Source organism: Equus asinus, chromosome 10 (assembly GCF_041296235.1).
Source record: "Equus asinus isolate D_3611 breed Donkey chromosome 10, EquAss-T2T_v2, whole genome shotgun sequence".
Classification (NCBI taxonomy): Eukaryota; Metazoa; Chordata; class Mammalia; order Perissodactyla; family Equidae; genus Equus; species Equus asinus.
Genome location: NC_091799.1, coordinates 81,388,320 through 81,415,573, shown reverse-complemented (window position 1 = coordinate 81,415,573; position 27,254 = coordinate 81,388,320). Strand labels below are relative to the sequence as shown.

The 27,254-nt window shown below is 43.0% G+C and overlaps 1 protein-coding gene across 12 annotated transcripts in view; it reads left to right on the top strand.

Annotated features, from left to right (window-relative positions):
* RAI14 (retinoic acid induced 14) overlaps window positions 1–27,254 on the top strand; it is a 138,251-nt gene that overhangs the window by 90,272 nt on the left and 20,725 nt on the right. For 8 of the 12 annotated variants that reach the window (XM_014831196.3, XM_014831198.3, XM_070519804.1 and 5 more), the window contains 2 exons: window positions 14,550–14,638; window positions 23,788–23,852. In XM_014831196.3, the coding sequence (XP_014686682.1) occupies window positions 14,550–14,638; window positions 23,788–23,852 (154 nt within the window). The remainder of the gene's footprint in view (window positions 1–14,549; window positions 14,639–23,787; window positions 23,853–27,254) is intronic. The other 4 variants (XM_070519807.1, XM_070519806.1, XM_070519805.1 and 1 more) reach the window with 1 other exon arrangement.

Below are 27,254 nucleotides of genomic sequence, written 5' to 3'. Positions count from 1 at the left end.
TGGTAACAGCATGAATAGAGGCCATCCCAAATGGGAAAGACAAACAGTGACACCATGGCTATTGCTTCTTTCCCTTCAAGGGCTTATCAAAGCAGTTCAAGTTCAGGACTCCACTTGACACTAACTAGATCAGCGGTTAACTTGGCTCCCATTAGAATTACCTGGGCAGCTTTGGAAAAAATGCTGGGCGCCACCCCCAGAAATTCCTATTTAATTGGTGTGGGGTGCAGTCTGGGCATGGGGGTTTTAAAGCACCACAGGTGATTTGAATGATCAGTCTAAACTGGGAACCACTGCGCTAGACACTCCACGTGAGACCCCAGGTGCCCCAAGCCCATAGGGTACAGGTGGCCTGAGGAAGGCCCAGGGAGTCCAGGAGAAATTTTTTCTAGCATACACATACATACAGATATGTGCATATATATATATATATATATATAGTGCACAAAATAAAATGAAAGGTAATTTTTGGCTTAAAGTGAGTTATATTAAAGTAGTATGATTCATAAGGTTTTTAAAGGGAAATAGTGTTATATATTAAAGCTGAACAGATCTTGTTGCAAAAGGAAGACTTGTACCACAGAAGTGGTGCAAATTGATGAGAATAGATCTTGAAATTAAGAAGTACATTGATAAAATATTGATGGGATCACGGGATTTTTCATTTTGAAACTGTTTTCAAAGCTGGATTAGTATGTTGAGAAAGAAGGCTCTTAGACACTCGGATATGTCATTGTTGCTCAGGGTGGAAGCCGTCTGGCTTTGCTCCTCCCTCCTGTCTGTGGGCCGTGCCCTCCAGTGGCTGGACCTACCGCTGCATGCGGAGGTCAGGAGAGCCTGGGAAATGGAGCTCGCTGTGATAGAGAGCAGAACAGGGGCAGATGGGCGTGGATCTCGGCCCACACAGCAGCGACCTCCCCTCAGTCTAACCCCATGAGATAGGGCACCTGGAGCAGAGGCTCTCACGCTGACAGCGACCAGACGCTTCCCGGGTGGAGGCACGCAGGATCACTTAGCACGTGCTTCTCATTTAGAGACTCTCTTGCCTCCCCACTGGATCCCTGAAATTCACATCTTCCAAAATGCCACCACCACCACCACCCCGTCCCACCGAGTCTTGCGTATCATTCAAGGCCCAATTTGCCATCTCTTTCATGAAACCTTTTCTGATTTCCAAAGTGGGTGACATCTCTTCTGGAATTAGTGTGAATCCCCCACTCTAGGCTCTCGATACTAGAGTCTGAGGGTCTATCATAAATACAAGTCATTTGCCCTATGGAGATTTCATAATGCCCCAAGTGCAATTTCCAGACCTCATTTATGAAACGAAACAATCCTGAAGAAATAGAGCTGACGCTCGGCTTAAGTGTGGTCTTTCCTCTCAGTGTCTCCTGCCTCCTGTCCCCAGAAGTAGCACTGCTGATTGTATTAGCACATCATGGGCCTTTCAAAGACAGTAATCCTATTTTTACAGCCTTTATTTTTTTAATGCCAGTCATCTTTTATTATATCTATCTGACACATTTAACAGGAAAAGGCAGTCAATGTTTCCATTTCTCAAACTTTCTGCCATGTGGTTCCTACCGGAAGCAGTGATCAGAGTCCCTGTTGGCACTGCCTTTGCAATAGCTGAAAGCCAGGGCGTTTCTCTCTGGGCCGACAGGGTTGATGCCCACTGGCAGAGGAGAATTTTAGTTTTTCAAGGCTTTCATAACTAGAAGCTATTAGACAGTACTGCTTTCCTTACCTTCAGGTTATAATCTGAAATGGGAATCCAGATCTTTTAATCCTATTGTTAGGATTGTCCCACTGAAATATTTGGTGTGGGCTAAGCCTCATTTGAGCTCAGTGACCTCGTTAGAATTTAGATGTTGCAGCAAAATAAGTGCTGGGTTGGAATCATAGACTTTTAAAGCTAAAAAGAGCTTCAGTGATCATATGGACCAGATGTGTAAACTGAGGCTGGTGAATTTGAGTGACTTTATTGTCCCATACTTGGGGATGGCAGAGCTGAGACCTAAACCGAATACTGACTTTTCGTTCATACTACTTTCAACTATGTGAGTGATCTGAAAAATTAAACATGCATCAGAATCACCTGGGGGTGCTTATTAAAACATTGCTGGACTCCACCCTCAAGTCTGGGCAGGATCCTAAGAATTTGCATTTCTAACAAGTTTCCTGTTAATAGTGATGTTACTGGCCTGGGGATCGCACTTTAAGAATCACTGTTCAATATGATGTTGGGAAGCAAAATCAAGCTTATAATAACATACCATAAAGGACACAGCTTCTCTCTTAAAAGCTTACATTACAACCTGAGAATAATGGTTATGCTAGTTTATCGGGTGTGCTTTAGTTTAAGGAAACTCAAAATAGAAACTTCACGCTTAAGAAGCAAATTCAAAACTAAAGATTTGCATTACCTAAAAAAAAAATTGCTTCTCTGTGCTAGGACAATTGCAATAGGCAATACAAAGTCTTCGCCCTCATGCAGACAGACAATAACATATGCCTCTTTGATGTAACGTCAGGTGCATTGAAGAAAATGAAGGGGCCAGGGGCCACTTTCAATAAACCTGGGAAAGGAAGGCCTCTCAGAGCAGACATCTTCATTTGAGCAGATCCCTGAATGGAATGAAGGACCAAGCCATGCACTTTTCTGGAACTGTTCTCCTGCTGGAGGGAACAAGGCAAAGTCCCTGAGGTGGGAGGGTGCTTGATGTGCCAAGTGAATGGAGAGAGCTAGAAACTGAGGTCAAAGAGGGAGCCCGGACCTCCTCATGTAGAGCCTGGTGAGCCATGGAAAGGACTTTGGATTAAATACTAAATCTAAATAATTTCCCTGCTTTGTTTTAATGTGATTTAATATTTTTTTTTTCTCTCCAGAAGGATGTCTTATAAAAGGAATGCAATAAAAATACAGGCGATTTTAGGTGGTAGGGAAATGCTGAAACTCTCAAGGATTATGGAAAGCTGGTTTTTATCTTGAAGTATTCCTGAGTCTTGCTGACAGTGGTGACCCCTCTCTTAGAAATAAAGGGCTTTAGGGGCCGGCCCCGTGGCGCAGCAGTTAAGTCCGCACGTTCCGCTTCTCAGCAATCCAGGGTTCGTCCCTTCAATCCCGGGTGCAGACGTGGCACCGCTTGGCAAAAGCCATGCTGTGGCAGGCAACCCACGTATAAAGTAGAGGAAGATGGGCACAGATGTTGGCTCAGGGCCAGTCTTCCTCAGCAAAAAGAGGATTGGCGGCAGATGGTAGCTCAGGGCTAATCTTCCTCAAAGAAAAAAAAAAGAAAGGACTTTAAAAGGAAAGGAGGGAGATGGGCTTATATTCGGAAGAAATTGCTCTTAAAGTCAGGCCAGTGAATTCAAGTCCTGAAGCATTTCCTAACTTCTCTGAGCCTCAGTGTCTTCATATATGAAATGAGGATGTTGGACCAGTTTATCCTTCTAGAACCTTCTAAGACACTGGAAATTCTAGGCTTGGCCAGGGCTGGTAGTGTTTGGTGGATGCTCATTTCTCTGTGTGGGTGTTGGTTTGCTTGATTCGGGCGGTGAAAATCAGTTGCAGAGGCAGAGGAGAAATTGGAGACCCAATCATGGTAGCCAGCCTGTCACATCCTTGACCTCATTCTGCTAGCTCTCTTGGTGTCAGGAGCTGGTGTAGTATTGAAGGAGACAAGAAAGAGTTTGGTTTGAGTGAAATTTTCTGTGAATGAATATGCCTAAAAAAATCAAAGTCTTCTAAAAGTAGCCCTGTGAGTTTATATCTCCTCCAAATCTATGTCTCAGCTGGCGCTCAGAAACCAGAAGAATTGTGTTTATTACTCTGAACGATAGAAGGAACTTTCTAGGCCATCCCTCATGGGCTTTTGAATAGCAACAGGTCAAATTCCCTTTGGGTTAAGAGCCTTGAGAAATAGCCCAGCCTCGTCCTGAGGTATTTATTTCTGGAAGGTTTGCACAACGTGCTGAGTGGTTTTGTAGGAAACAAAACCCCTGTTGCAGACCCTGTTTGCTGCAGCACTTGGGGTACATTCCCGTCTTTTTGAGAGCACCTAGCAACCCTAATCTGCCCCAGTGAAAAGCCCGCGTTTGCTTTTTGGCCAAGTACTTCCATTTTTTTAGTTTAAATTTTGTTTTTTAAAGAGCAGCACAGCCCATAACTTATATTATATAGCGTTTCACAGTGTACAGAGTGATTTAACCAACATTGCCCTTTCTCAGCGTGGAGTGAAGGGCCGACTTTGAAGGCAGGATGCCCAGGTTAGTATCCAGCCTCTACTTAGTCATTCTGGGACTCTGGGCAAGTTACTAAATTTCTCTGTGCCTCCGTAAAATGAGGATAATAGTTACCCTTCCCCTAGGCTTGTTGGGGGATCTAATAGTTAAACGTAGCTGGTACATTGTGGTTCAATAGATAAGCTGCTATTATTGTTGATGATGTTGTTATTTAATTGCCTTAAACTTGGTGTAGAGGTGAGGGAACTGAAGTTAAGTACCTCGGTCAGGATGGCACGGCAACAAGGCGGCAAACCCAGCCGTGGTACCCTGGCCTCCTAGGCCACTCTCTCTGCCCCTCCTGCTGCTTCCACTGCACCTTCAGGCTGCCATCCAGCTGCCGTCTGAGGTTCCTGGGGACACAGTGGGTTGACCTTCTCTTGGGGGCAGAGGGAGATAGGGAGGGGGAGAGATGGGGAGTCACAAAACTCTGAAGCACAGAAACCTTGGGAACTTTCCAAGTGACAAAAGCAGAGAAATTCCAAATATCAATAAACAGCAAAGGATCAAAGTCTTAGTATGTAAATCTTCAGGCTGCTCTATTTCTGCCTTTTAGTTACATCTCTGTGGAAGGGCCCATCTGAGCTTTTATAAGCAAAGCTCAACATTCCCTATTATAATGAAACTTAAAACAGCATAGATTTTTTGTGTTTTTGTTGAACATACCCATGAGAATGCTTTTAAGCCGAAGGGGATTATGTTTTCAAAAGAACTTTGAAACAATGGGTGCCTTGGTAAAAATGACGGTTTGAGGTTCTTGTTCCCCACTTAGAGCAGGGCTTCTCAAACGTTAATATGCACGTGAATCAGCTGGGGAACTTGTCAAGTGCAGCTTTTGATTCAGTAGATGTGGGATGGGAACTGAGAGCCTGCGTTTCTAACAGGCTCCTGGTCCACAGACCGCTCTTCCGGCAGCCAAGACGTAGGCTATTGAAGTGCTGTCACTTCAGCTACACTAGAATCTGGAGAAGCTGCCCTGCTATCCCTAGGCAGTGACAAGTGTCCCTGTCACTGAGCATGGCGTTAGTAGAGTGGATAAAAGGTTTCTATACCCCTCCCTCCTCCACTGAATTCTTGACTTATCAAAGGAAGAGAAAAACAAACCAACAAAATCTCTCATAAAATCTATTACTGTAGAGACTCTTGAGTGGCATTTCTTGTCTTTAAAAAGGAAGGCCACATTTTTTAATAAGAAGTAAAAGCCTAGATAGAGACAAAAGCCGAGCCATGTTCCTAATTTGTTTTGCATTTTACTCTTTTATATTCCTTTAGGGGGAAATTTCAGCTGATAATTAACTGAAATAACTACTTCAAAGGGTTCATTAAGAAAGACTTAATTGTTTCTCCTCTGGAAATTTTAGGTTGTAATTAAAATTCTCATCTCTTAAACTAAAATTTGCCAGATGATAGAAAGTCTTGGTGGGGATGTGGGGAAATTGGAACCTCATATGTTGTGGCTGGGGATGTAAAATGGCACGGTGACTTTAGGAAACAGTTTAGTGGTTCCTCAGAGTTCAACATGGTTACCGTATAGGTCAGCGATTCCACTCCTAGTGTATACCCACTAGAATTGAAAACATCTCCACACAAACACTCGTACATGAATGTTTTAGCGGTGTTATTCATAATAATCAAAAAGTAGAGAACAACCCAAATGTCCATAACCAATGAGTAGATAAATAAAATGTAATATTACATTTGGTCATACAATGGAATTTTTTTTTTTTAAAGATTTTATTATTTTTTTCCTTTTTCTCCCAAAGCCCCCCAGTACATAGTTGTATATTCTTGGTTGTGGGTCCTTCTAGTTGTGGCATGTGGGACGCTGCCTCAGTGTGGTTTGACGAGCAGTGCCACGTCCGCGCCCAGGATTCGAACCAACGAAACACTGGGCCGCCTGCAGCGGAGCGCGCCAACTTAACCGCTCGGCCACGGGGCCAGCCCCCTACAATGGAATATTTTTAAGGGAGTAGTGATGCATGTTACAACATGGATGAACCTTGAAAACATTCCAAATGAAAGAAGCCAGACACAAAAGACCACCCATTGTATGATTCCATCTTTATGAAATGTCTAGAATAAGCAAATCCACAGAGAAAGAAAGGAGATGAGTGTTTGGGGCTGGTGGGGCATGGGAATAGGGAGTGACTGCTGATGGGTACAGGGATTTTTTTAGGTCGATGAAAATGTTCTGGAATTAGATAGTGATTTTGGTTGCACAACTTGGAATATACTACAAACAACTGAATTGGACATTTTAAAATGGTAAATTTTATGGTGTGTGAATTATCTCTCAATGAAAAGGTTAAAATATCATGTTGTTTCCTCAGTCTTTGTTTAATTTGTTTGAACAGAAGTGTATTTCAGCATTGTCCATTTGTTTTATGGATAATCACAGAGTTTCTGAACCTGGGCACTGTTGACATTGTGGACTAGATGGATGCTTGTGCGTTGTGGGGAGCTGTCTTGTGCGTTGTAGGATGTTTAGCAGTATCTCTGGCCTGTACACATTAAATGTCAGTAGACTCTGCTCCCTCCGCCCCCATCAAGAATCAAAAATATCTCCAGACATTGCCACATGTCCCCTGGGTGGTACAAAATCACCCCCAGTTAAGAAGCACTAGCTTATCTTTAGTTTTCCTGCTAAAAGCTGAGGTCTGTGAAGGCAGCAACTTTGTTTCATTCACCACCTTTCTGAGTGCTTAGAACAGTGTCTGGCACATAAACACTCTAGTATGGTAGTGAATATCTGAGTGAATGAATATATTTGGCTATTGCAGTAGCAGCACTTATAAAAATATACAACTATAGAAATATCAAAACTATCCCATACTTGGATTATTCCAATGCCCTAGAATTAACATTGTCAAGAATATGGTCTATATTGGGTGCGGGGGTGGGGGTGTAATCAACCTACTGTTGACTTTCTCCCACCTCCCTGAAGTCTGCAAACTCTTTATCTAGAGGTGTGCTCTTTTACCAGCTATCCAGGACACAGGCCGTTAGAGAGCACCCACCGTGCTCTTAAATTAGTCGTGTGTTGACCTGGGGCACCATCTGCTCCCTGAGCCTGAGGTAACCCCGCAGATGCCCTCCTGCCATCCAGATAGGGGGTGGCCCCCAACCTATCAGTCACCTGGACTGCCACCACAAAGGATGCCTCCCTTTATCAGTCACTGCCTAAGAAAGGAAGTCTATGCACTGTCATCTATGAATCCAGGTTCTGTCACTGGCTAATCACGTTTTTCCACCCAACCAAGCCCCACGTTCCACTGGAGTGTCTTAGTAAAAGTTGGCTGTGTTCTTGTTCACATTCAGAGCTTGAATGCTAATGACTTGCTGCTGCCAAACCCTGCTTTGGGGATTATCACTTCTGTGAAAGGTGCCAGAATGTGAGCAGCTCAAGTGTGAGCTTGACACAGGCTTGGATGGTTTTTTGTCATCCGCGACTGTCTACAGCTTTGTTCCTGAGTTTCCGTTCGGTGGAAATGCACATAGCTTTCTTGTTGTCATTCTCTCTCTCTCCTCTTTCTGCTTCCTACTTTTCTTTCCTTTCTTTCTCTCTTCCTTCTTTCTTCACTTCTTAAGCAATGGTGGTTGTGATTTAACTTCTGCTAGCCTGTTTTTTCTGAACATTGGGAAAAAGTGCAACATGTCCCCGACTCTGTGTCTTGCCTTGTGTTGGTGAGGCTGTAATAATTGGTGGCATTGTTTTGAGTGTTCACTACATGCTTCACGTTTTGCTAATTGCTTTTACATATGACTCATTCATTCTTCACAGCCCATTTTACAGATGTGGAAACCAAGATACAGAAAGCTCTTGTCTAAGATCACACCCTTATAAGTGGCAAAGTGCAGAACCCCCCAGCTTGTCTGAGCCCTTCCAGATTACATGTATTACCTCCCCAGTATGCACCCTCATCTGATTATATGTGTATGTCCTTCCTCTAAGCTTTAACAAAGCTATGTTGGAAGTTTTAATTTTTCAAAATCATGGATATTAGGAATAAGGACCAGATTTCCTGAAGTTAAAACCTTAAAATGACTAGATATCCAAATTAAATACACAAAAGAAATAATTTAATTTTCCCGTGTTGTCCTTCTGTGCAATGGCATTTACAGTACAATGTATACCACTCCTGGTGAAGAGCTGCTTCTAGGCACAGGGGTTGGGGGATGAACGAGAAAGAAGACAGCAGCTGCTGTCGTCCAGCAGGATTCTCTCTGAGGAGAATTAACAGAACGGCCCAGCTCTGTTTGTTGGTAGTTGGTTGCTGTTCAAATGGAAGATGTCTAGATTGAACGTATAAATGCTACTGTAACATAAAGGACGAGGGGTTCTTAGGGAGTTGCTGACAGAGTCATTTCGTTGTTGAATTTGTGCCTTATTTCTTTTGTATTTGCACACCTTTCATGAAAACAAGACGAAACTCCATCAGTACACCGACCATTTTGGTTTTCTTTTATGTGGTAATTGATTTAGCAAACTCAGGTTATAGACACTATGTCCTAAGTTAGGTAGTAGAATGATTGCCTGACTAAAATTCTATGGCAATGATATATTATTAGATAAAAAGATAGGATATTTTTAAGGAATTAATAATCAATAGATACCAAAACAACTATATGTTTTGATAGTTATTCTTTCCTGTTTTTATATTTTCTCTTTTGAAGTCTGGCCCTCAGATTTTCTTTTAGCGGTGTTTTTTTTTTAAAAGCATGAGTGAGCCCCATGCTCACCCTTTCCTTTTTTTTTTTTTTTTTTGCAGAAGAAGATTTGTCCTGAGCTAACATCTGTTGCCAATCTTCCTCTTTTTTTTTCCCTCCCCAAGGACCCCCAGTGCATTGTCGTATATTGTAGTTGTAAGTCCTTTCTAGTCTTCTGTGTGAGCTGCTGCCATAGCATGGCAATTGACAGATAGTGGTGTGGTTCTGTGAACCGAACTTGGGCTTCTGAAGCAGTGAGAGCACTGAACTTTAACCACTAAGTCATCAGGGCTGGCTCCCACAGACTTTTTTTAATAGTAGAATATAGTGTAGAGTAGCATATATAGTATATATTGTATAGAGTAGTATATAGTATGTACAATATCTATATATGTATCTATATAGATATGTGTCTATATAGAGAGAAAGAGTACAGACTATAGTATATGGTACTGAAGATTTTACTAAACCTTCTTTTACTTCTAATTCATTACTGAACAACTCTTGTTATTGCACAGGACATGCCCGTGGAACTTAGAAACACTTTCCCAATTGAAGAACACAGTTGTAGCGTATACAACTGTGTGTGCCCAAAGGTGTTGTGGATAGGGTATTGGTTATTCTTTCAAGACCGAATCCACAGTTCAAAATCTGAATTTTAGCTTTTCTTTATTGCCTATGGGGCATTCTAGACTGAATACTGGCTCTTACTAAAGTCAGTTGTTTTTCTTATCCTTGGAGAGGTGTATTCTTGAATCTTTTAAACTAGTTCCTGCTTTCCCCTAAGACTATATGAGAAGACTCTTAAAGTCGGTTGTCATATTCTGTACAATTAAAGTCATATGGCACATTCTTCTCTCAAATCATTTTAGCCAAAATGCCCAAGTATCTTAAATAGTCAACTCAATTATATGCAGAGTTGAAACTTTTTCTTTTTAAAGCCTGCATTTGCCCTTTTAAATATTTAGTCAAATAATATCCACAGGAACCTAAGAGTTCATCCTGTGGATGATCACACACAAAATACCCAACGTTGGTGTCATTCAAGGCCTCCACAGGAAACGGGTAGCACCCTCAAATAGGATAATTGATGGAAGTTTAAGAAAGGAACTATTTACAAATTTGTGACTGGATTGATTACACCAGTGAGGTTGGGAAAGTAGCCCTGAGCTACTAACAGTGGGAATCCGTCTGTGCTCCTGACCTGAAGAGGGAGGCAGGGAGAGACAGCAGTTGCCAAAATCCAGAGGGAGCTGCAGCTGTCGCTTTGGGAGAGCTGGCCCGCAGAGCAGTGAACTCCATAGAGGAAGATAGCCACTGCCAATGCACGGCCTGGCAGGGAGGGAGTGGAGGGGATAGGACCCTGAACTCCATTCTCTCATCCTCCTGGCTCTTGTAAGTGTCTTCCATTGGTCGAACCCAACCAAAAGCCAAAGGGCAACGCAGCCCATTGGATGTAGTTCATTAGAGGTCTGCTTCCTGGGCCACAGGCCCAGGGGTTGAGGGTGGCGGGCAGATCTGGAGGGACAAACAGAGGATGCACAGCATTAGTGAATATTCCCCAAGACCAGGCTTAGACATAGTGTTTCCTGGCTTTGCTCCCATTTCCCAGAAATGCCAATCAGCGAGAAGGAATGATGATATATAGTGGAGTTCCTTGTCTGTCTCAAAAATGCATCAGAAACTTCTGGCTAAAATGCTCAAGTCTTCCCTTTCATGCTTATCCCCATGCCTGTGTATCTTAGAAAGTAGAGCAGCAACGTTTATGTGATGTCAGAACACAATAAACATCTGGAAATGTCTTCTCTGAGAGACACCTGAAATAATGATATATTTAATTGAATCACATCAACTGAGAATGATTTTACTAGCTAAAAATACATTAGATTATATGGTGTAAAATTACAAATACAGAGAGCCTTATATAATTAGCTATTTCTAATTATATTTGTTTGTACTTTGTTCGTTTTATCTGTAAGACCAGTGACAGCTGAAGTTTTAGGTAAAATATATGAGGAGAAAATTATGAATTTGAAAAAGACTTTCATTATCGTGTTTTCTCAGCAGGATGCAATATTCTGTAGGAGTATAGTTGGAGAATTCCCAGAATAGAGGAAAAAGTCACTTTCTAATCTAAACTCTAATGTGAGAGGCAGAGCAAAGCAAAATCTCTCTCACGTACACACACACAATTTACTTAATCATATGCAGTGAAACCTTAATTAACTGGATCCCTCAATAAAATATGTTACAGCCATCAAAGGTAGGTTGATTTAGGTTGATATCAGGGATTTCATTTTAAAAAGCAATGTCTTGGGGGCTGGCCCCATGGCCGAGTGGTTGAGTTCTTGCTCTCTGCTTCGGCAGCCCACGGTTTCCAGGTTCGGATCCTGGGCACAGACCTAGCACCGCTCATCAGGCCATGCTGAGGCGGCGTCCCACATACTGCAACTAGAAGGACCCACAACTGAAAATATATACAACTATGTACAGGGGGCTTTGGGGAGAATAAGGAAAAATAAAATCTAAAAAAAAGAAAAAATAGGGGCAGGCCCTATGGCCGAGTGGTTAGGTTCACGCGCTCTGCTTCGGCAGCCCAGGGTTTTGCCGGTTCAAATCCTGGGCACAGACCATGCTGAGGCAGTGTCCCACATGCCACAGCTGGAAGGACCCACAACTGAAAATATGCAACTATGTACTGGGTGGCTTTGTGAGAAAAAGGAAAAATAAAATCTTAACTAAATAAATATAAAAAGAATAAAAAGCAACGTCTAAGACAGTGTCTTCATAGGATTCGATATTGAGCCCAGCTTCCTAACATCTCACTTCTGCTTTGTAATGATTATGGACCTTCCAGATAATGATCCTAATGCCCTACAACTCCCAAATCGTCATCGAATAGCACATCACATTCATCAGACATTTATCAGTGTACAGAAGTCGTGTCAATAATGCTTCATTGTCACATGTGTCTGCAATTCCAACCCCTTATAAATATAGGGTACAATCCAGAGGTCATCCCAGAAGCCTCAGACTAGAAAAAATATAAATATCATATGGGGAAGGGCGTTAGTAACGAGAAGGGGCACATGGAGAGCTTGTGGGGTGCTAGCCAGAGATAGGAAGAGGGCTTTTGGATCTCTGGCCACGTTCTGTTTCTCTATTAGTATGGGAGTAAAATGGGCATGTTCCATTTGTGAAAATTTAGCAGGCTGTACAGTTGTGATATGTGTACTTTTCTTTACATATGTTATCCTTCCGTCAAAAGTTATATATCCAAAAAAAGTTATATCTACACACATGCTGTGTGTGTGTGTGTGTGTATACGTGCTTATCATTCATCCTAGTACTCTTAGCCTTAGCAGAGAATGTGGCTACCCTCTTGTCCAGAGAGTTTTGATTTCTCCCCTGGTCATAGGAGATAGCAGAGTGAACAGCTTAGAAGCAAACGCACAGACATTAAGAAAAGAAGATAAATATTAATAAATATCAGGGTTTAATGATCTGGGACATTTAGATTAATAGCCTGGAAAGCATAGTTCAATGGTTAAGGTTTTTAGTAGTGACTTAAGTCTTCAAGAGCAATTAAATTATGTAACTAAGGCTGGAGAAATTTTAGAAACCTTCCACCAAGATGAGTTATAAAATAAATGATTAGCTGCGTAAAAGTGAACTTCACTTATTGTGAAATTAAGCTACCCCAACAATGCTGAAAACAGAGGTAGTATTGGACTGGCTTTGGGGAGGTTCTTTTGGTTAAGCTGAATTTAATCAGGAATTCCATTGAAACAAGTCACCGTGTTCCCAAGTCATTCTAGAGGATCAAAGTTGCACAGTAAGTGAGGTCACCTACAAAGTGGATTTTGACTGTAAAGAAACATTACACATAAATTGCTGACAAATGCAGAAAGAGTTAGTGTGATCAGAGCCAGGGCAGCTAAAATAACAGAATGTTAGAGCTGGACGGAACAGAGGAAATCATCTGATTCAATCCCCAAACTATACAGTGGAGGAAATCGAGGCTCAGAGAGGTGAAACTGACTTCCCAAAGCTTCCTAGCTGACGAGGGCTGCTTTGAGTCAGAACTGAAGTCTCCCCATCGCTGATCTGCGCACCCTCCCTCAGCCTAGTTCTCTGGAGCAGAGGCATGGAGACAAGCGGGCTTAGGTTTGAATTGGTTTTGTTCTTAGATTTGCTAGTCGGGTATGACCTGGGCCCCAGTGACAGGTCCTGTCCTGTGAAAACATATCGCCTAGGTGTTAATTCGGAGGTACAGACACTAAGGTGCTGCACGGCACGTATCCTGAGAAGGTAACTCCCTAAACAGAACTGAGGCAGCGGAAGGAGCAGAGGGCGCCATAACTTCTCGCTATAGGGGGAGACTGAGAAGAGGGAAGCCCTCCAGGTGGGGACCTTCCCAAGGGTTTTGGCCTTCTCAGCCTCTGGGCCCGAATGCCCAGTGGAACTGTGCTTTCCTTCTGCCTGTAGGAGTGCCCTTCACCCTTGGGACCTGCGGGGATGATTGGCATGGCATTTGGATGTTATGCCTTCTTTCAATGGCAAGTCTAAACATGCTGAGCATGGTTCGGACTCCCAAGTGGCACTGAGTTCTGGAGCGTAACTGTGGGCCTTCTTTAATGCTGTTTGCCCCTGATGCAGTGTAGACACCTGGCCACCTGTGGAGCTAGTAATGGGACTCACCTCAAAAGGCTGTTATGAGAATGGAGAGAGAGAGAATGCATAACAGTGAGTAGTAAGATGCTTGGCACACGTTAGCCACTTAACGAAAGTTGTGTGTAACTATTGTTATTCAGCTACGTCACGGCTGTGGATTTGACATTGATGTTGTCCAAGAACCTTGACTATTATTTGACTTAGGTTTCTCTTTACAGAGTATATTACTTAAAAGTAACAGCTCTGGGGCCGGCCTGGTGGCGCAGCGGTTAAGTTTGCACGGTCTGCTTAAGTGGCCCAGGGTTCGCCGGTTCGGATCCCGGGTGCAGACATGGCACCGCTTGGCATGCCATGCTGTGGTAGGCATCCCACGTATAAAGTAGAGGAAGATGGGCACGTATGTTAGCTCAGGGCTAGTCTTCCTCAGCAAAAAGAGGACTGACAGCGGATGTTAGCTCAGGGCTAATCTTCCTCAAAAAAAAAAAAAAAAAAAAAAACCCCAGCTTTGATGAAGGCACTAGACAACAGAAAATGTTGATAAAGTCCTTATTTAGGAATTGAATCTTGTAGGGACTCTGACTGTTGTTTCTTAAAGAGACAATGTAGTTGAATCTTACTTTTTTCAGGCCTAGTATTTAGGTTAGAAGACCTAAGATCCAGCTCCTGCTCCATTACTTAATAAAAAGTATCAGTGAGTGAATTATCGGACCCCTTTGAGCCTCAGTTTCCTCATCTGTAAAATGAGGTTGATAGTAATACCCACTCTCTGGGTAGTTGTAGAGCTCAAGTGAGAGAAAGTCAGTGTACATGAAGAGGCAAAAAACGTTGTCAGAGAGGAACTCTAAGGAGGAAATCTTAAGGAGGTTGTGTTATCTTTTTTCCAGTTTTCATCTTGCTGCCACGAAAGGACACGTGGAATGCCTCAGGGTCATGGTTACACATGGCGTGGATGTGACAGCCCAAGATACTGCCGGTATGTGGTCTTTATTTCTTAAGTCAACAGACCAGCACAAGAGTAGGTGTCAAAAGGTGATGCATATTCATTGTGGAAATTTTACAGTCTACAGATGAGCCAAAAGAAGAGCATAGCCTCACCTCCAGTAACTAGGCTCTGACGTGGTCTCATCGTTTGTGCCTTTACAAATGTGTTTTCATCTCATATGTGCTTAGTCAGCTGGAGACTGTATGCTTCTTATTCTCCCTTTTTAAAAATATTATTTTCTAAGACTATGTGTATGGACTGGGCAGTATTCCCTGCTTTTGTTTTTATGAATCGTGGTTTGAAGTGGTAAATGGAGTGAGTTGTTTAGGAGCTCATTTTGTCAGCTAGCTGAGATGAGCTCTGTGGACCGAAGCCATGATCCTCATCTGGACCAGTTGCCATGGTTCCCACTCCATCCTGTGTTTCAGTGTATGGAAATTACCTGGGAACTGGAAGGGAGGAAGAGAGGAAGAAGGGAAAGAGGAAAAGGGGGAAAGAAGGGGAAAAAAGAATAAACAGTGTGCACATACACACACATACATATATATGTACTCAGTCTCTATGCTCTGGGATTCAAATTCCATTGTCCGGAGGTTGCCAGCAGCTAGTATTTTTATAAAGCTCCCCAGGTGATTCTTATGTGAAGCCAGTGTTGACAAATGATGAACAAGGAAAGTAGAGAGAAAAGGTAATTTCATCTTTTATGAACATTGTCTGTGGGAAGAAGCCCCAGGGATCTCCAGCCTGGGGTTCTCCTCCTGCTGGCCACACCGATGGACCAAAGCAACTACAGATGGCTTTTTATTTCTCTAGTGCACTTGAAAATCTTTGCCTCCTAATAGGCTTTTGTTAGTTTTGATTAGAATATGAAATCAGCCTAACTCTGTAGTCTTTATCTAGGCTTTTCATTAATCCATGACAGATCTCTTTCCCTCCCCCAAAAAACGCTGGCCGCCTCAGAGTAGTCATCTTGGGGGGGGGCGGAGGGTTGTCAATCAGGTATTGCAAGAATGCTCTTATTACTCAAAATATAATTGGAAAACTTGTGTTTCAGAATTGTTTTCAAAAAGTCTAGCACTGTTTTTTTCTCCTTTTTCTGAGGAAGATTAGCCCTGAGCTAACATCTGCTACCAATCCTCCTCTTTTTGCTGAGGAAGACTGGCCCTGAGCTAACATCCGTGCCCATCTTCCTCTACTTTATATGTGGCATGCCTGCCACAGCATGGCTGGACAAGCAGTCCACACCTGGGATCCAAACTGGCGAACCCCACGCTGCCGAAGCGGAGCGTGCGAACTTAACTGCTGTGCCACCGGGCTGGCCCCACACTTTTTTTTTTTTAATTTAAATATTCTCAGGGGCCTATTGGTGATGTAGTGGTTAAGTTCACGTGCCCCACTTCGGTGGCCCAGGGTTCTCTGGTTCAGATCCTGGGCGCAGACCTAGCACTGCTCGTCAAGCCATGCTGTGGCTGCATCCCACACAGAAGAACATTGAAGGACTTACAACTAGGATATACAACTATGTCCTTTGGGGAGGAAAAAAAAAAAGAAATAAAAAAGAGAAAGATTGGCAATAGATGTTAGCTCAAGGCCAATCTTCCTCACCAAAAAAAATAAATAAATAAAAATTTAATATTCTCAGTGGTTGGGAATCTTTATTCTTTGAGAATAGATTTTTTTTTAGGACAGGGCAACAGCCACTTGAAGTCAAATCAGGTGAATGAGGCGTCAAACTGGTAGAACGATTTTTGGTTAAAAATAGGGAATGATTGAAGTAACAGAAATTTTTTCTTGAGTAGTGCCACAAGGAGCTCCAAAAATATTTTGAGAAATGGCAATACCAGTAGAAGAATGAATGGTTTCCCTAAGTGACTACCTTGAGGGAAATGCTAATTTATGTTGCACTAATTAAAGTCGTCGTTAATCCAAAGACCCAGTTATTTTCTTTGGTTTTTAAGTTTATTTTTAGTGCTTTTACAGTCATACCACATACACATAGAGCAGTATGGTTGGCTAAAGTACCCTTGATGAGATGTGTGTCCTCTTAAGAAGATAGAATTTCCTAAGAAAATCATAATGTAAACGGATTAGCTTGGAATGAATAAATTGGAGAAATATAGTTTTGTTTCACTGCACTTGATATTAAGAAATAGATTTTAGGGGCTGGCCTGGTGGCGCAGTGGTTAAGTTCGCACGTTCTGCTTTGGTGGCCTGGGGTTTGCTGGTTCAGATCTCGGGTGTGGACATGGCACTGCTTGGCACATGCTGTGGCTGGCATCCCACATATAAAGTAGAGGAAGACGGGCATGGATGTTAGCTCAGGGCCACTCTTCCTCCGTGAAAAGAGGAGGATTGGCAGCATTTAGCTCAGGGCTAATCTTCCTCAAAAAAAAAAAAAAAGAAAGAAAAGAAATAGATTTTAGACAGGAGTCTAGTTATTTCCGTCATAACCAAGCATCTCTTCTCCCTTATCATTTTATTATAGTGAAAAATATGTTTCTCTAATACATGCTCATTGTAGAAAATTGGGGAAATAGAGAAAACTATAAGGAAGATAACCAAAGCTTCTACTCCTACCAAGAAAAAATATTTACTATGTTGCTATATTTCCTTCTAGATTTTCCCTGGTATATTTTTTCATAGTTGAAATCACATTGTATAATAAACTCTACATCCTGCCTTTTTTCTTTTTCCTTAACTGTTCTACCAGTATCATTTCCCACACTAAAAGCTCTTAAGCAGCGTAGGCTTTGTGGCTATATAACACTGTGTGGGTAGAGTTTGTGTTTGCTACCAGATCCCTCATTCAGTTTTGAAGAGCCTGGTGACGTGTTTGGCAGTGAGACCTGGACTTCCCAGCACGGTGCCCACTTCCTTGCTGACCGGATGACACTGCCTTCCAAGAAGCAACAGGAGAGGGGACACTGCGCACCCATCCACGATGCTTCTCTGGGCTGGTCAGTGGGAACTGCCACAGTCCGTTTTTTTTCCAACTCTGATTGAAATTGGTGGAATCCACCGCACTTTATGGCCCCAGAACATTGTCCAGGCATTCCATGAGTCAAAACTGTCTCAGAGCTGCCAGTCACTTCCCCCTCACCTACCATTTTCAGTCATGAGGTCGGCACTTTGGTCTGAATGAGGCACTAACTTCTCCCGATTTCTTCAGAACACGTCAAGAGAACACAGGAGCAAGAGAAGGAAAAAGCTGTATGGAAATGTCTGTTCTGTTATCTGGAACAACACTTCTCAAACTTTTTTCTGTCACAACAAACAAGATAAATGTGAGGGCTTTTACTGCCCGTGCCTATGTCCTTCCTGTTGGCTGTAACACCCACCCCTTATCTCTCCTCTCAAGAAAGCGTGTCAGAAGCCAAGGGAAGGACAAAGACATTAGTCACCAGGCCTTAGTAGTCACCATTGGTCCAAAACACTTTTTATGGTGGTTAAGGGATGAATTAAATGGCTCAGCTCTTAAAGGTGGTATCGTTTCAGTAAAACTACCTTAAGAATTGCCATATTGTTAGTGAGATACAGTCATCTTCAACCCCAACACCCTCTGAGAACTGGTCCAAAAACCTGTTACCATAAATCCTACTGCTCCGTACAGCTTCGGAAAAAGCTTGCTTTCACGATATATCACGCTGACCCTTTTTATTCTTTGTATCCACAAAGTCTATGAGATGGTCAAACTGATTCTGTTTCTTTTTAAACTGGTGACTGGATTTAAGTTGGAGAAGCAAAGAGTTTTTAGCGTCTATTTTTTAACCGCTGTCCTTCCATTTGAAATGCTTGGAAGTCTGAGCAGAGAATTTTCGTGGATCCTTTACAATCTTAGGAGCTTGTCAGAAGATAATGCCTTGGGTGTAGTTACAATGCACTATCCACAATCTTATCATTTTAGATGGCCTTCGAGGCGTGGATGAGATGATAGTGTGGGTGTGTTAGCAGCGCCCAGCACACAGTGAGGCTCACTGCATCTGGGTCCTCTATTATCATAATTATTGCTACTGCCTCCAGATCATCTTTCTTCTCTTTTACACGTGAGGCTTTTGAAAAGGTTTCACATCTTTAAGGAAAAAAAAAAAAGTTTTGACAATCATCATGCCGACTGCTCTCATTGTATAAATGAGAAAAAGAAAACGCAAAGACTTGCAGAAGCTCATGACTTATGTTTTTGGTTTGAGGGTTTTTCCTCCATTTCATAATTGCCTAGTCACCAAACGGCACCACAGGCACGTAGCGGTCGGCGGGAAAGTCAGCTCCTAGGCTCACCACGCCGTCTCTGGACTGCACCTACGTGATTGTCCAGCCCCTGTCATTGATTTGTCTGCCCTTGTTCTTCACTGAGTTAAGAACTGACATTTCTGTCTGTTTCCTTAGAGAAAGAACACTTCTCCTGGACAAATAGTAACATTGACTCCCTGGATGACTGCATTTAGCACAGTGGGTGTGAGATAGGATTAAACAGAAACATTAACAGAAGATTGAAGACCACAGAATCTTCTGTTTGTTTTCGATGCTTCTCTGAAGCATCAGCTTTCAGACTCCCTGTATTAGCGAGTGTGTACATTTCATGCAATGTGACAAGGTGGCTTAAACAAGATAGAGTTTTCTCTCTCTGAGTTCAAAGTCCCAAATTGGTAAGGGAGCTCAGCTCCGCACCGTGAGGGACCAAGATTCCTCCTGTTGCCCCACCCTTCAGGGTGTCATGATTGTTCTAATGGCCCAAGATGGCTCCCCCTGAGTCTGCAACCTAGCAGCAGCAAGCGGAAGGGCAAGCAGAGCCCACAAGAGGCACACAGTCAAGTCTCACTGGACAGATCTCATGTGGCCACACCCGGCTTTATGGGAAGCTGGTAAATTCTGGGCAGCAATTCCTCCAGTTAAAAATAGGCAAGGTTTTGCTTTAGAAAGAGGTAGAAACAGAGTTTGAAGGATGATGGAAAGTTTCTGTCACTCTCCATATCTTAAATTTTCTCTGATCCCTTTGCACATATGACTTTCATAGTAAACTTTTTTTTCCTCATAGAAGAGAGACTTCGGAGAGAGGGAGGTGAGGTATGGCAGTACCATAATGCACAGAGTCCTCAGAAGGGGGAGAGCTTGAGAACCCCTGCTCTTCCCTAGGGTCTCTGGGTGCAGGTTAGCTTTTGTTTTGATTTCTGGGTGGCCTTCTAGTCCATTATATCCCTAATCCCACTCAAATTTGACACCATGCGAAAACACAAAAGATAATATTCATCTTGAAACTCAGGCATGTTAGAGAATGGGCCATTTAAAATGTAACTGCAAATTATAGCCCATAAGTGTATCTCATATTTTAATTTTCAATAATGGAAAACCAAAAACGGTCGTATGATTGATAGTACTTGCAGTTAACTCACATGTATAGGAGGTCAGAAGGGCCATCCCTTTACAACCATCAGCATAACCTGCCCATGAAAATGTTTCAAAGGATATACATGCACACGTGAAAAAATCTTTTGATTCTATATAAAACATTATGCAAGTCTGTATTGGGGAGACTAAGGGATAATTTCATATCTCTATTTAATAGTAAGAATGGTTATTGTAAATAAATCTTTTATGCTCTGATCGTCTTTCTCCTGGGAATATAACAAGGTGAATGGACTTGTGCTTCAGGGATAAAAATTTGATATAAAGCTGAGGATTTCTAAGAATAATGTTTAAATATATTTAAAATTATACATAAGAATCAAATAAACATATTTATTTATTTTTTGAGGAGGATTAGCCCTGAGCTAACATCTGTGCCCATCTTCCTCTACTTTATATGTGGCACGCCTACCACAGCATGGCTTTCCAAGCGGTGCCATGTCCGCACCTGGGATCTGAACTGGCGAATCCTGGGCCGCGGAAGTGGAATGTGTGCACTTAACTGCTGCGCCACCAGGCTGGCCCCAATAAATGTATATTTTTATTGTTTAAATATATTCAGCATTCTGAAACTCTGGTTTTTAAGAAAATATTTTAAACCTTCTTACCTAGTTGAGTCACTTAATTGTCTTTGTTTTTCTAAATGTTTCTGTATTATGATCTGAAATTATGGTTTCTCAAACTTTGGTCTTCTGGTATTTGTTAGCCGTATCTTTGTATCCTATGACTTCATTGGTTTTAAAATTTTTCATGTGCTCTTGAAGGGTATGTTTTCAGTCCCATCAGAAATTCCTCTCTTATGTTAGTTAATTCTTCTCTGTTTTCTCCAGTGATCTTAAATAACCGAATAAATGGTTATGGTCTGAGGTAGTTTGGGGGAAGGTGGTGTGTGGCTAGAATGGCTTAGACTTCTTGGTCTGTCTTTAATAATAGGCTTCTGAAACCACCTGTACTAGCCCATGACTCTTGACTTACAAATAGCGCTGGTCTTTTTACTTACAGGCAAAGTTCTGCTGGAGTGCACTTGAATTAGGGCCGCCCTGTTCCTTGCTTGTAGGGAAATTGCTTCCTGATATTCCAGACAGATCTGCAGTGGAATGGGGGCCAGACTTATGCACTGTCTCGTTATAGTGACATTCTGTCACTAATACGATATATTCCCTCCAGGAAATTTTGCATTTGGAAAGAGAATTGTGTTTTAATGGTAGTGGTGAGAGGCATCTCCCGTCAGTGTAACGTCGTCCAGGGAATGATGCCTCGTTCAGATTTTTAAGTGAAAAATACTTCTGTGCTCCTGATTAGGAAAACACATCACCGGGCCAGGGAATAAAAGAATTTTGTTTCTCTAGAAACACAGTACTTACTTCCAGGTATGAATAGAACACTTGGCGTGAAATGAAAATCTGTAATTTATTTTATGATGGGTTGTTTAAATCTCCCTGCCCTCTTGTCTTTGGAGAGCCGTGCCTTTCTCCAGTGGGCACTGTTTATGTAGAACAGCTTTTGTCCACGGTGTAGACAAAAGTTAATGCATCGCGTACACGACATAAACAGTCTTCTACTTACAATCAGGATAGGTTCCAAAAGTTCATCTGTAAGGCATTTGTTTAAAACTTAGAATATGCTTGTCCTTAGAAACACTGGTGTAAGTGATGTTTGGGGGCCAGGCTAACCCCCCAAAGCCTCTGTAATGCATAATGTAAGTGAACTCACACTATTATGCATTGTGTATCCTGAGAGGAGGGGTCTCATGCAGTTGGAGGAGGAAGGGGAAGAAAAGATCTTTGTCTTCTTACTTCCAAGGGTCTCGTTTTCCTCATTTCCTAATGTTGCCCATCCGGTTGGGAGAGGGCGGAGGGATTCCTGCCTCTCAGCGTCCCACCCCCACTAAAAAACTGCCCCCTTCACATGCCCTTAAAACCTCTCAGTACAGCCGATCTCAGAAAACAAAGAATCCGACCTTTTGACCTTGTACATGCTTTTGTGCAGCTCACTGTGGTCCTAAAACCTCTAATTTTTAAATACGGGTAATTCCTAGTCATAGGATTCTCTAATGCTTAGTGGATTTCCGGTCAGTGTTAAGAGAGTGAAGACTAAGTCAGAAAGGAGAAATGGTATTTGGAAACTGGACCACCAAATAAAAGAAATTGTTCCTCTAAGCCAGTGGTGCTCAGTGAGGGGTGATTTTGCCCCTCGGGGGATATTTGGCCATGTCTCGAGACATTTCTGACTGTCCCAACTGACGTCTTGTGGGTAGAGGCCATAGATGCTGCTTAAAATGCTACAATGCACAAGACAAGCCCTCACAGCTTAAAGTGTCAGTAGCGCTGAGGCTGAGAAACCAAGCTTTAAGCATGTTCCAAAGTGTGGATTGTTTACAGGTGTTACATTGAGGGTATCTTGGATAAATACTTCAGGAATCGCAGGATTTAAGAGTTTACTAGGTATATTGGGTTGGCTGGCAGTGGTAACTTTGGTTGCCTCCCCCAAATCCCCTCCCCAGACATTTGTAATGAATATACCCTCTAATTCAAATGGACACGTATATACTGAGGGCCTACTGTGTGCTAGCAGTGTTGTAGGCACTAGGGATATAGCAGGGAATAAGACAGACAAAAATTCCTGTCCTCACTGAGTTTATATTTTAGTGGGGAAAGAAGAACAATTAACTACGTAAATGTGTGTGTGTGTCTAGAGAGAGAGAGAGAGAGAGAGAGAAAAGTGGGGGGCGGTGGGAAGGGAGTGTTGGAAGGTGCTTGGTGCTATGAAGATGAAGAATGAAGCAGAGTGTAGAGATAAAAAGGGTTGAGGGGGAATGGGAATTTAAATGGGGAGGTCAGGAAAGGCCTTATTCGGAAGGCGGGATTTCAGCGGTGGCGTCCGGGAGAAGGGAGAGAGCCAGCTGGGTGGTTTTGAGGAAGAGAATCTAGGCTAAGCAAAGAACAATTTGGACAGGCCCTAGGGTGGGAGCCTGCTGGTCTGGTAGCCATACCAAGCCTGCCCCTAAGCCCTCTTCCAGAGGAATTGTATAGGCCCATTAAGCGGTGGAGGGAGTTGGGTATAGCATTAGGATTTCCTAATGTTATTTGACTGCAGAAACATCAGAGAGCCTCATGTTGGAGTCCTGTTCTATGAAGGGGACGTAAAGTAAATGCTACTTTAATAGGATGGTGGTGTTTTTATAACTCTTTTCCTTCTTCTCCATAAGAACTTTGACCATCTGAGAACTCCGGGTAATCTCCATTCACGGCTGGAGTGTCTTTGGAGGAGAGAGGAATGAGAGGTCACAGTGGGGACTGAGGTGTGTGGGTGTTTGGTGTGTTCTCTGCTGGCTTGCAGGCTGCCTTTACTGGGGTCCTAGGCCTGTGGTTGTCGTAGCCTGGTCTGACTGTTGTGGACGCAGGGTATTTGGCATCCATATTGACAGCTGAAGGCAGAGCTTTCAAGCTGCATGTCCTGAGTCCACCGCAAGCTTCTAGCCTGGAGCTTAATTGTACCCCAAGAGAACGGCAGTTGGAGTGGACCCTGAGTGTTACCCAGTGGGCAGGATGATCTGTGTTCTCCCCACCTGTGTCACAATGAACTTTACAGATAAGCAGTTGAGGCCTTACTCGCAAGAAGAACAATTCTGTCTTTGTTGGAGAACAATTTGTTTCCTCGTAGTTGACTTCATTACAGAGATAAGAAAGATTTAAAATGTGTGGCCTCTTTTTCCAATTTTCTTTTTTAAATCCATTTAGGACACAGTGCTTTGCATCTCGCAGCCAAGAACAGCCACCATGAATGCATCAAGAAGCTTCTTCAGGTAAAATGGCAACAGCTTAAAATTAGAAATGTGTCACTTTTAAAATTTAAAAACAACCTTATCTGTGAAAGGACAAACACACACTCACACACTCCTTAAACACTATCTCAGAAGCTGGGTTTCCTGTGAAGCACTTCATTATTGAAATGATAGCCAAGGAGAAGATTATTTCCATAGCAATTACACTGGTAGGGAAGAGCATCCTAGTCAAAATTTGGAGTGTCTTCCTTGGATCCAGCCTTTTTCTCCCCTTTCTTCAGCCCCTTTTCTTTTCAGAAGGACGTATGCCCTTCAAATAGTTCTTAATTTTTTCCGGGCTGTTGGAGATCCTTACGATATAGGCTCTCCAATATCCTGGTATTCTTTCAATCATTAGTAGAATGTAACTCTCCTTGAGAAGCAGAATTTCAACCATTATTGCCTTGAATATAACTTGATGAGCTTTTAGTTCTTGGTTTTTAAGTTCTTGGTTTTATTCTTCTTTATAATTTTAAGCCAACTCCCTGGTTTGATAACCTTGCCAGGAAGTTTATAATGATTACTTCGGGTGATGACTTCCGTTCATCTTTAAAGATGAATATTTAATGAAAACCCAATAGCAGTCTGTTCAGTAACATCCAGCTGTTTCCAGTCAAAATGCAAGCTGGCTGTTTTCAAGAACAGCAGAGAGCAATAAAATATCTGTTTGGAGTACTGTCTGTTCTGTCGAGCTGTTGTCTCGGCCTTCGGAGCACTGGCTACGACCCGGTGTCTTGCTTTAGTTTGGCTTTGCAATTCTAATACAGAAATGTGGTCACATTCTTCAACTGGTCCTGCTCTGTCGATCACACGGCTTCTTGTCTTGTGTTACATGATGCAAGCTACCGCCAATGCCAGGAATGCTTAACCTTAACAGGTCTGAAGCGAAATTCAAGAAAAATAGATCAACATCTCTGATTATTATTTTTATTATGAGGCTTCTTCCTGAAACCAATGAAAATAGAACTCTTCTTATCTGCCTCCTCTGGACTGGGCACTCTGGATGAATGACAGTCGTTGGCTGGCCCAAGTCCCCTCCCTCCACACTCTTGGTCTTACCTCCATTTTTTAAACTTACTCGTGTTTTAAATCTCCATTCCCATCCTGGCTTGGCCATCCAGACTTTGCATCTGGCTCTGATTTTAAGGAAGAATGAACTTGATGAGCTGGAAATCCTCATGGGCAAGGACCAGATATTCTAGCCTCTCATGTAATTTTATATCTGGTTATGCAAATGGATTGGTTTTTCTCTGGAATCTTTGAAGCCTTTAAACTGTTCCTCGTGCTGTTCTAAAATTAGGCCACAGCGTGGTGAGTCGTAACTTGATCTCCATTCTTCTCACCACTGAAGGGCGCACAGACATTCCACTCCAGTGTGGCCTGTTCTTGCCTCCCTTCGCTTCCAAGTTGTCTGAATGCTGTTCTTCTTTCGGGATAGTTGTTTAAACCTGGGGCTTCCATGTCCTCTGTCTCTCTCATCAGTTCTCCATCTCTCATCTTGGCAACCTGTGCCCTCTGTGAGGGGACCCCTGTTATCTCCTGCCACCTCACCACTGCACCCTCTGCATTTTCTCCTCTCTCTGGCCTCTCTAGGCCTTTGCTCTTACTATGTGTCTGCAGGAGATACTTCTCAAAGTTCTGTCTGCTCAAGACAAGGCACACAGAGCCTCCTGAGAGCCTTTAAAATCAAATTAACTCTCTCCCTCCCCTGAGAACCCACTATTCCCCTCACTCTTTCTTCTAGCAAGTGTTCCCTGGGCATGGGCACTGTGTCAGGCATGAACTGAGCAGCGCCTGTCTTGGTGGAGCTTGCAATCTGGTAAACAATTATACAAATACATGTTACAAATTGCACAACACTAAGAAAAAATTAACAGTGTACCGTGAGAGAGAAGGGAGAGGTGGATGTTCAGGGAAGGCCTCCCGGAGGAGGTGCTATTTAAGCTGAGAACTCAACAATGAAAAGAGCCAAAGGAAAAGCATTCCAAGTAGACAGAACAGCAAGTCCAAAAGGCCTAAGGTAGGAAAGGCACTAGTCATGGAAGAAAGAAAGCCAGTGAGTGGGCCTAGGGCAAAGGCAGTGAGGAAGAGAAAGAAGGGTAGAGGGTAGAGGCCTCGTGTGTCGTGATGGGCAGACTGTAATTCTTCTACGTACAGTGTGGAACTGCAAAGAGCTTGTAAGTAAACAGTGACGTTCACAGTTTTAAAAGATCACTCTGGTTGTACAGAGAATTGATTAAAGGGTGAAAAGGCGGAACTGTGGAGACCCACTGGGAGGCTCTCGTAGCTGTCTAGGTGAGAAGGTGCTGGCTAGACCAGGTCCTGGTAGTGGAGAAACAGAAGAGAGTAGACCCGGGCTGTGTTTGGAGACAGAACTGACAGGACATAGTAAATTAGATGTGGGAGGAGGAGGAGAAGAAATCAAAGATGACCGACTCTGGTTTCTGGCTAATTGACTAGATGGATGTGGTGCTGTTGACAGAGACGGGGAGGGGTCTCGGAGCATCAGGCCAGGCGTCGGGGAGGGCAGGCACAAGTTCTGGCTGTGCTGCATCTGAGGTGCTCGTGAGACTCAGAATGGAAATGTGAAGTAGGCAGTGGATTATCCAGCCTGGTGCTCCGAGATAAGCCCTGTCGTCTACAGATAAGAACACAGGCTCTAGCCCAGTCTGTCTGCGTTCGAATCCTGGCTCTGCCACTTAATGTGACCTGAGAAAATTATTAACTTCTTTGTACCTGAGTTTTCTCATCTGAAAATTGGGCTAAATAATAGTATCTAACTAGGGTTTTAGGAGCCTGAAAACAATTCTTTGAACAGCGTCTGGCACATAATAGTTAATACTTATGCGATATTTTTGTTATTATTGTTAAGATATACATTTGGGAGTCATTAGCTTCTAGATAGTATTTCAAGCTATGGGTGTAGGTGAGATTACCAAGGAAGAGAGTTTAGAGAGAGGGCACCGAGGAACCCCAAAGTGTTATGTTTGGCTAAAGGAGAAGGAGTGGCCAGAGCAGTGGGAGGAAAGCCAAGATAGGATGGGCCAGGCAGTGCTTTGGGAGCTGAGGATGGGGTACTGGAAAGGGGAAGGAGTGGATGACAGGTGAGGGGTTGTAAGGGGAGGATAAATGTGTTTGTTGTCATTGGAAACATGAAGATTGTTGGTGACTTTGGCTAAGGCCATCTCTGTGGAGTCTTGAAGGCACACGCCCAACTGCAGTGGGTTCAGGAATGAATGGGAGGTGAGGAAGGATGGACCGTGTGTGGGCAATTCTTAACAAGCAGTTGGCTCTGTGAAAGGGGAGAATCAAAGGTGGGATCAAACTGAGAAATCCTAGAGCGTGTTTGTTAGCTGGTGGGGATGACACAGTGGTGATGTAGTG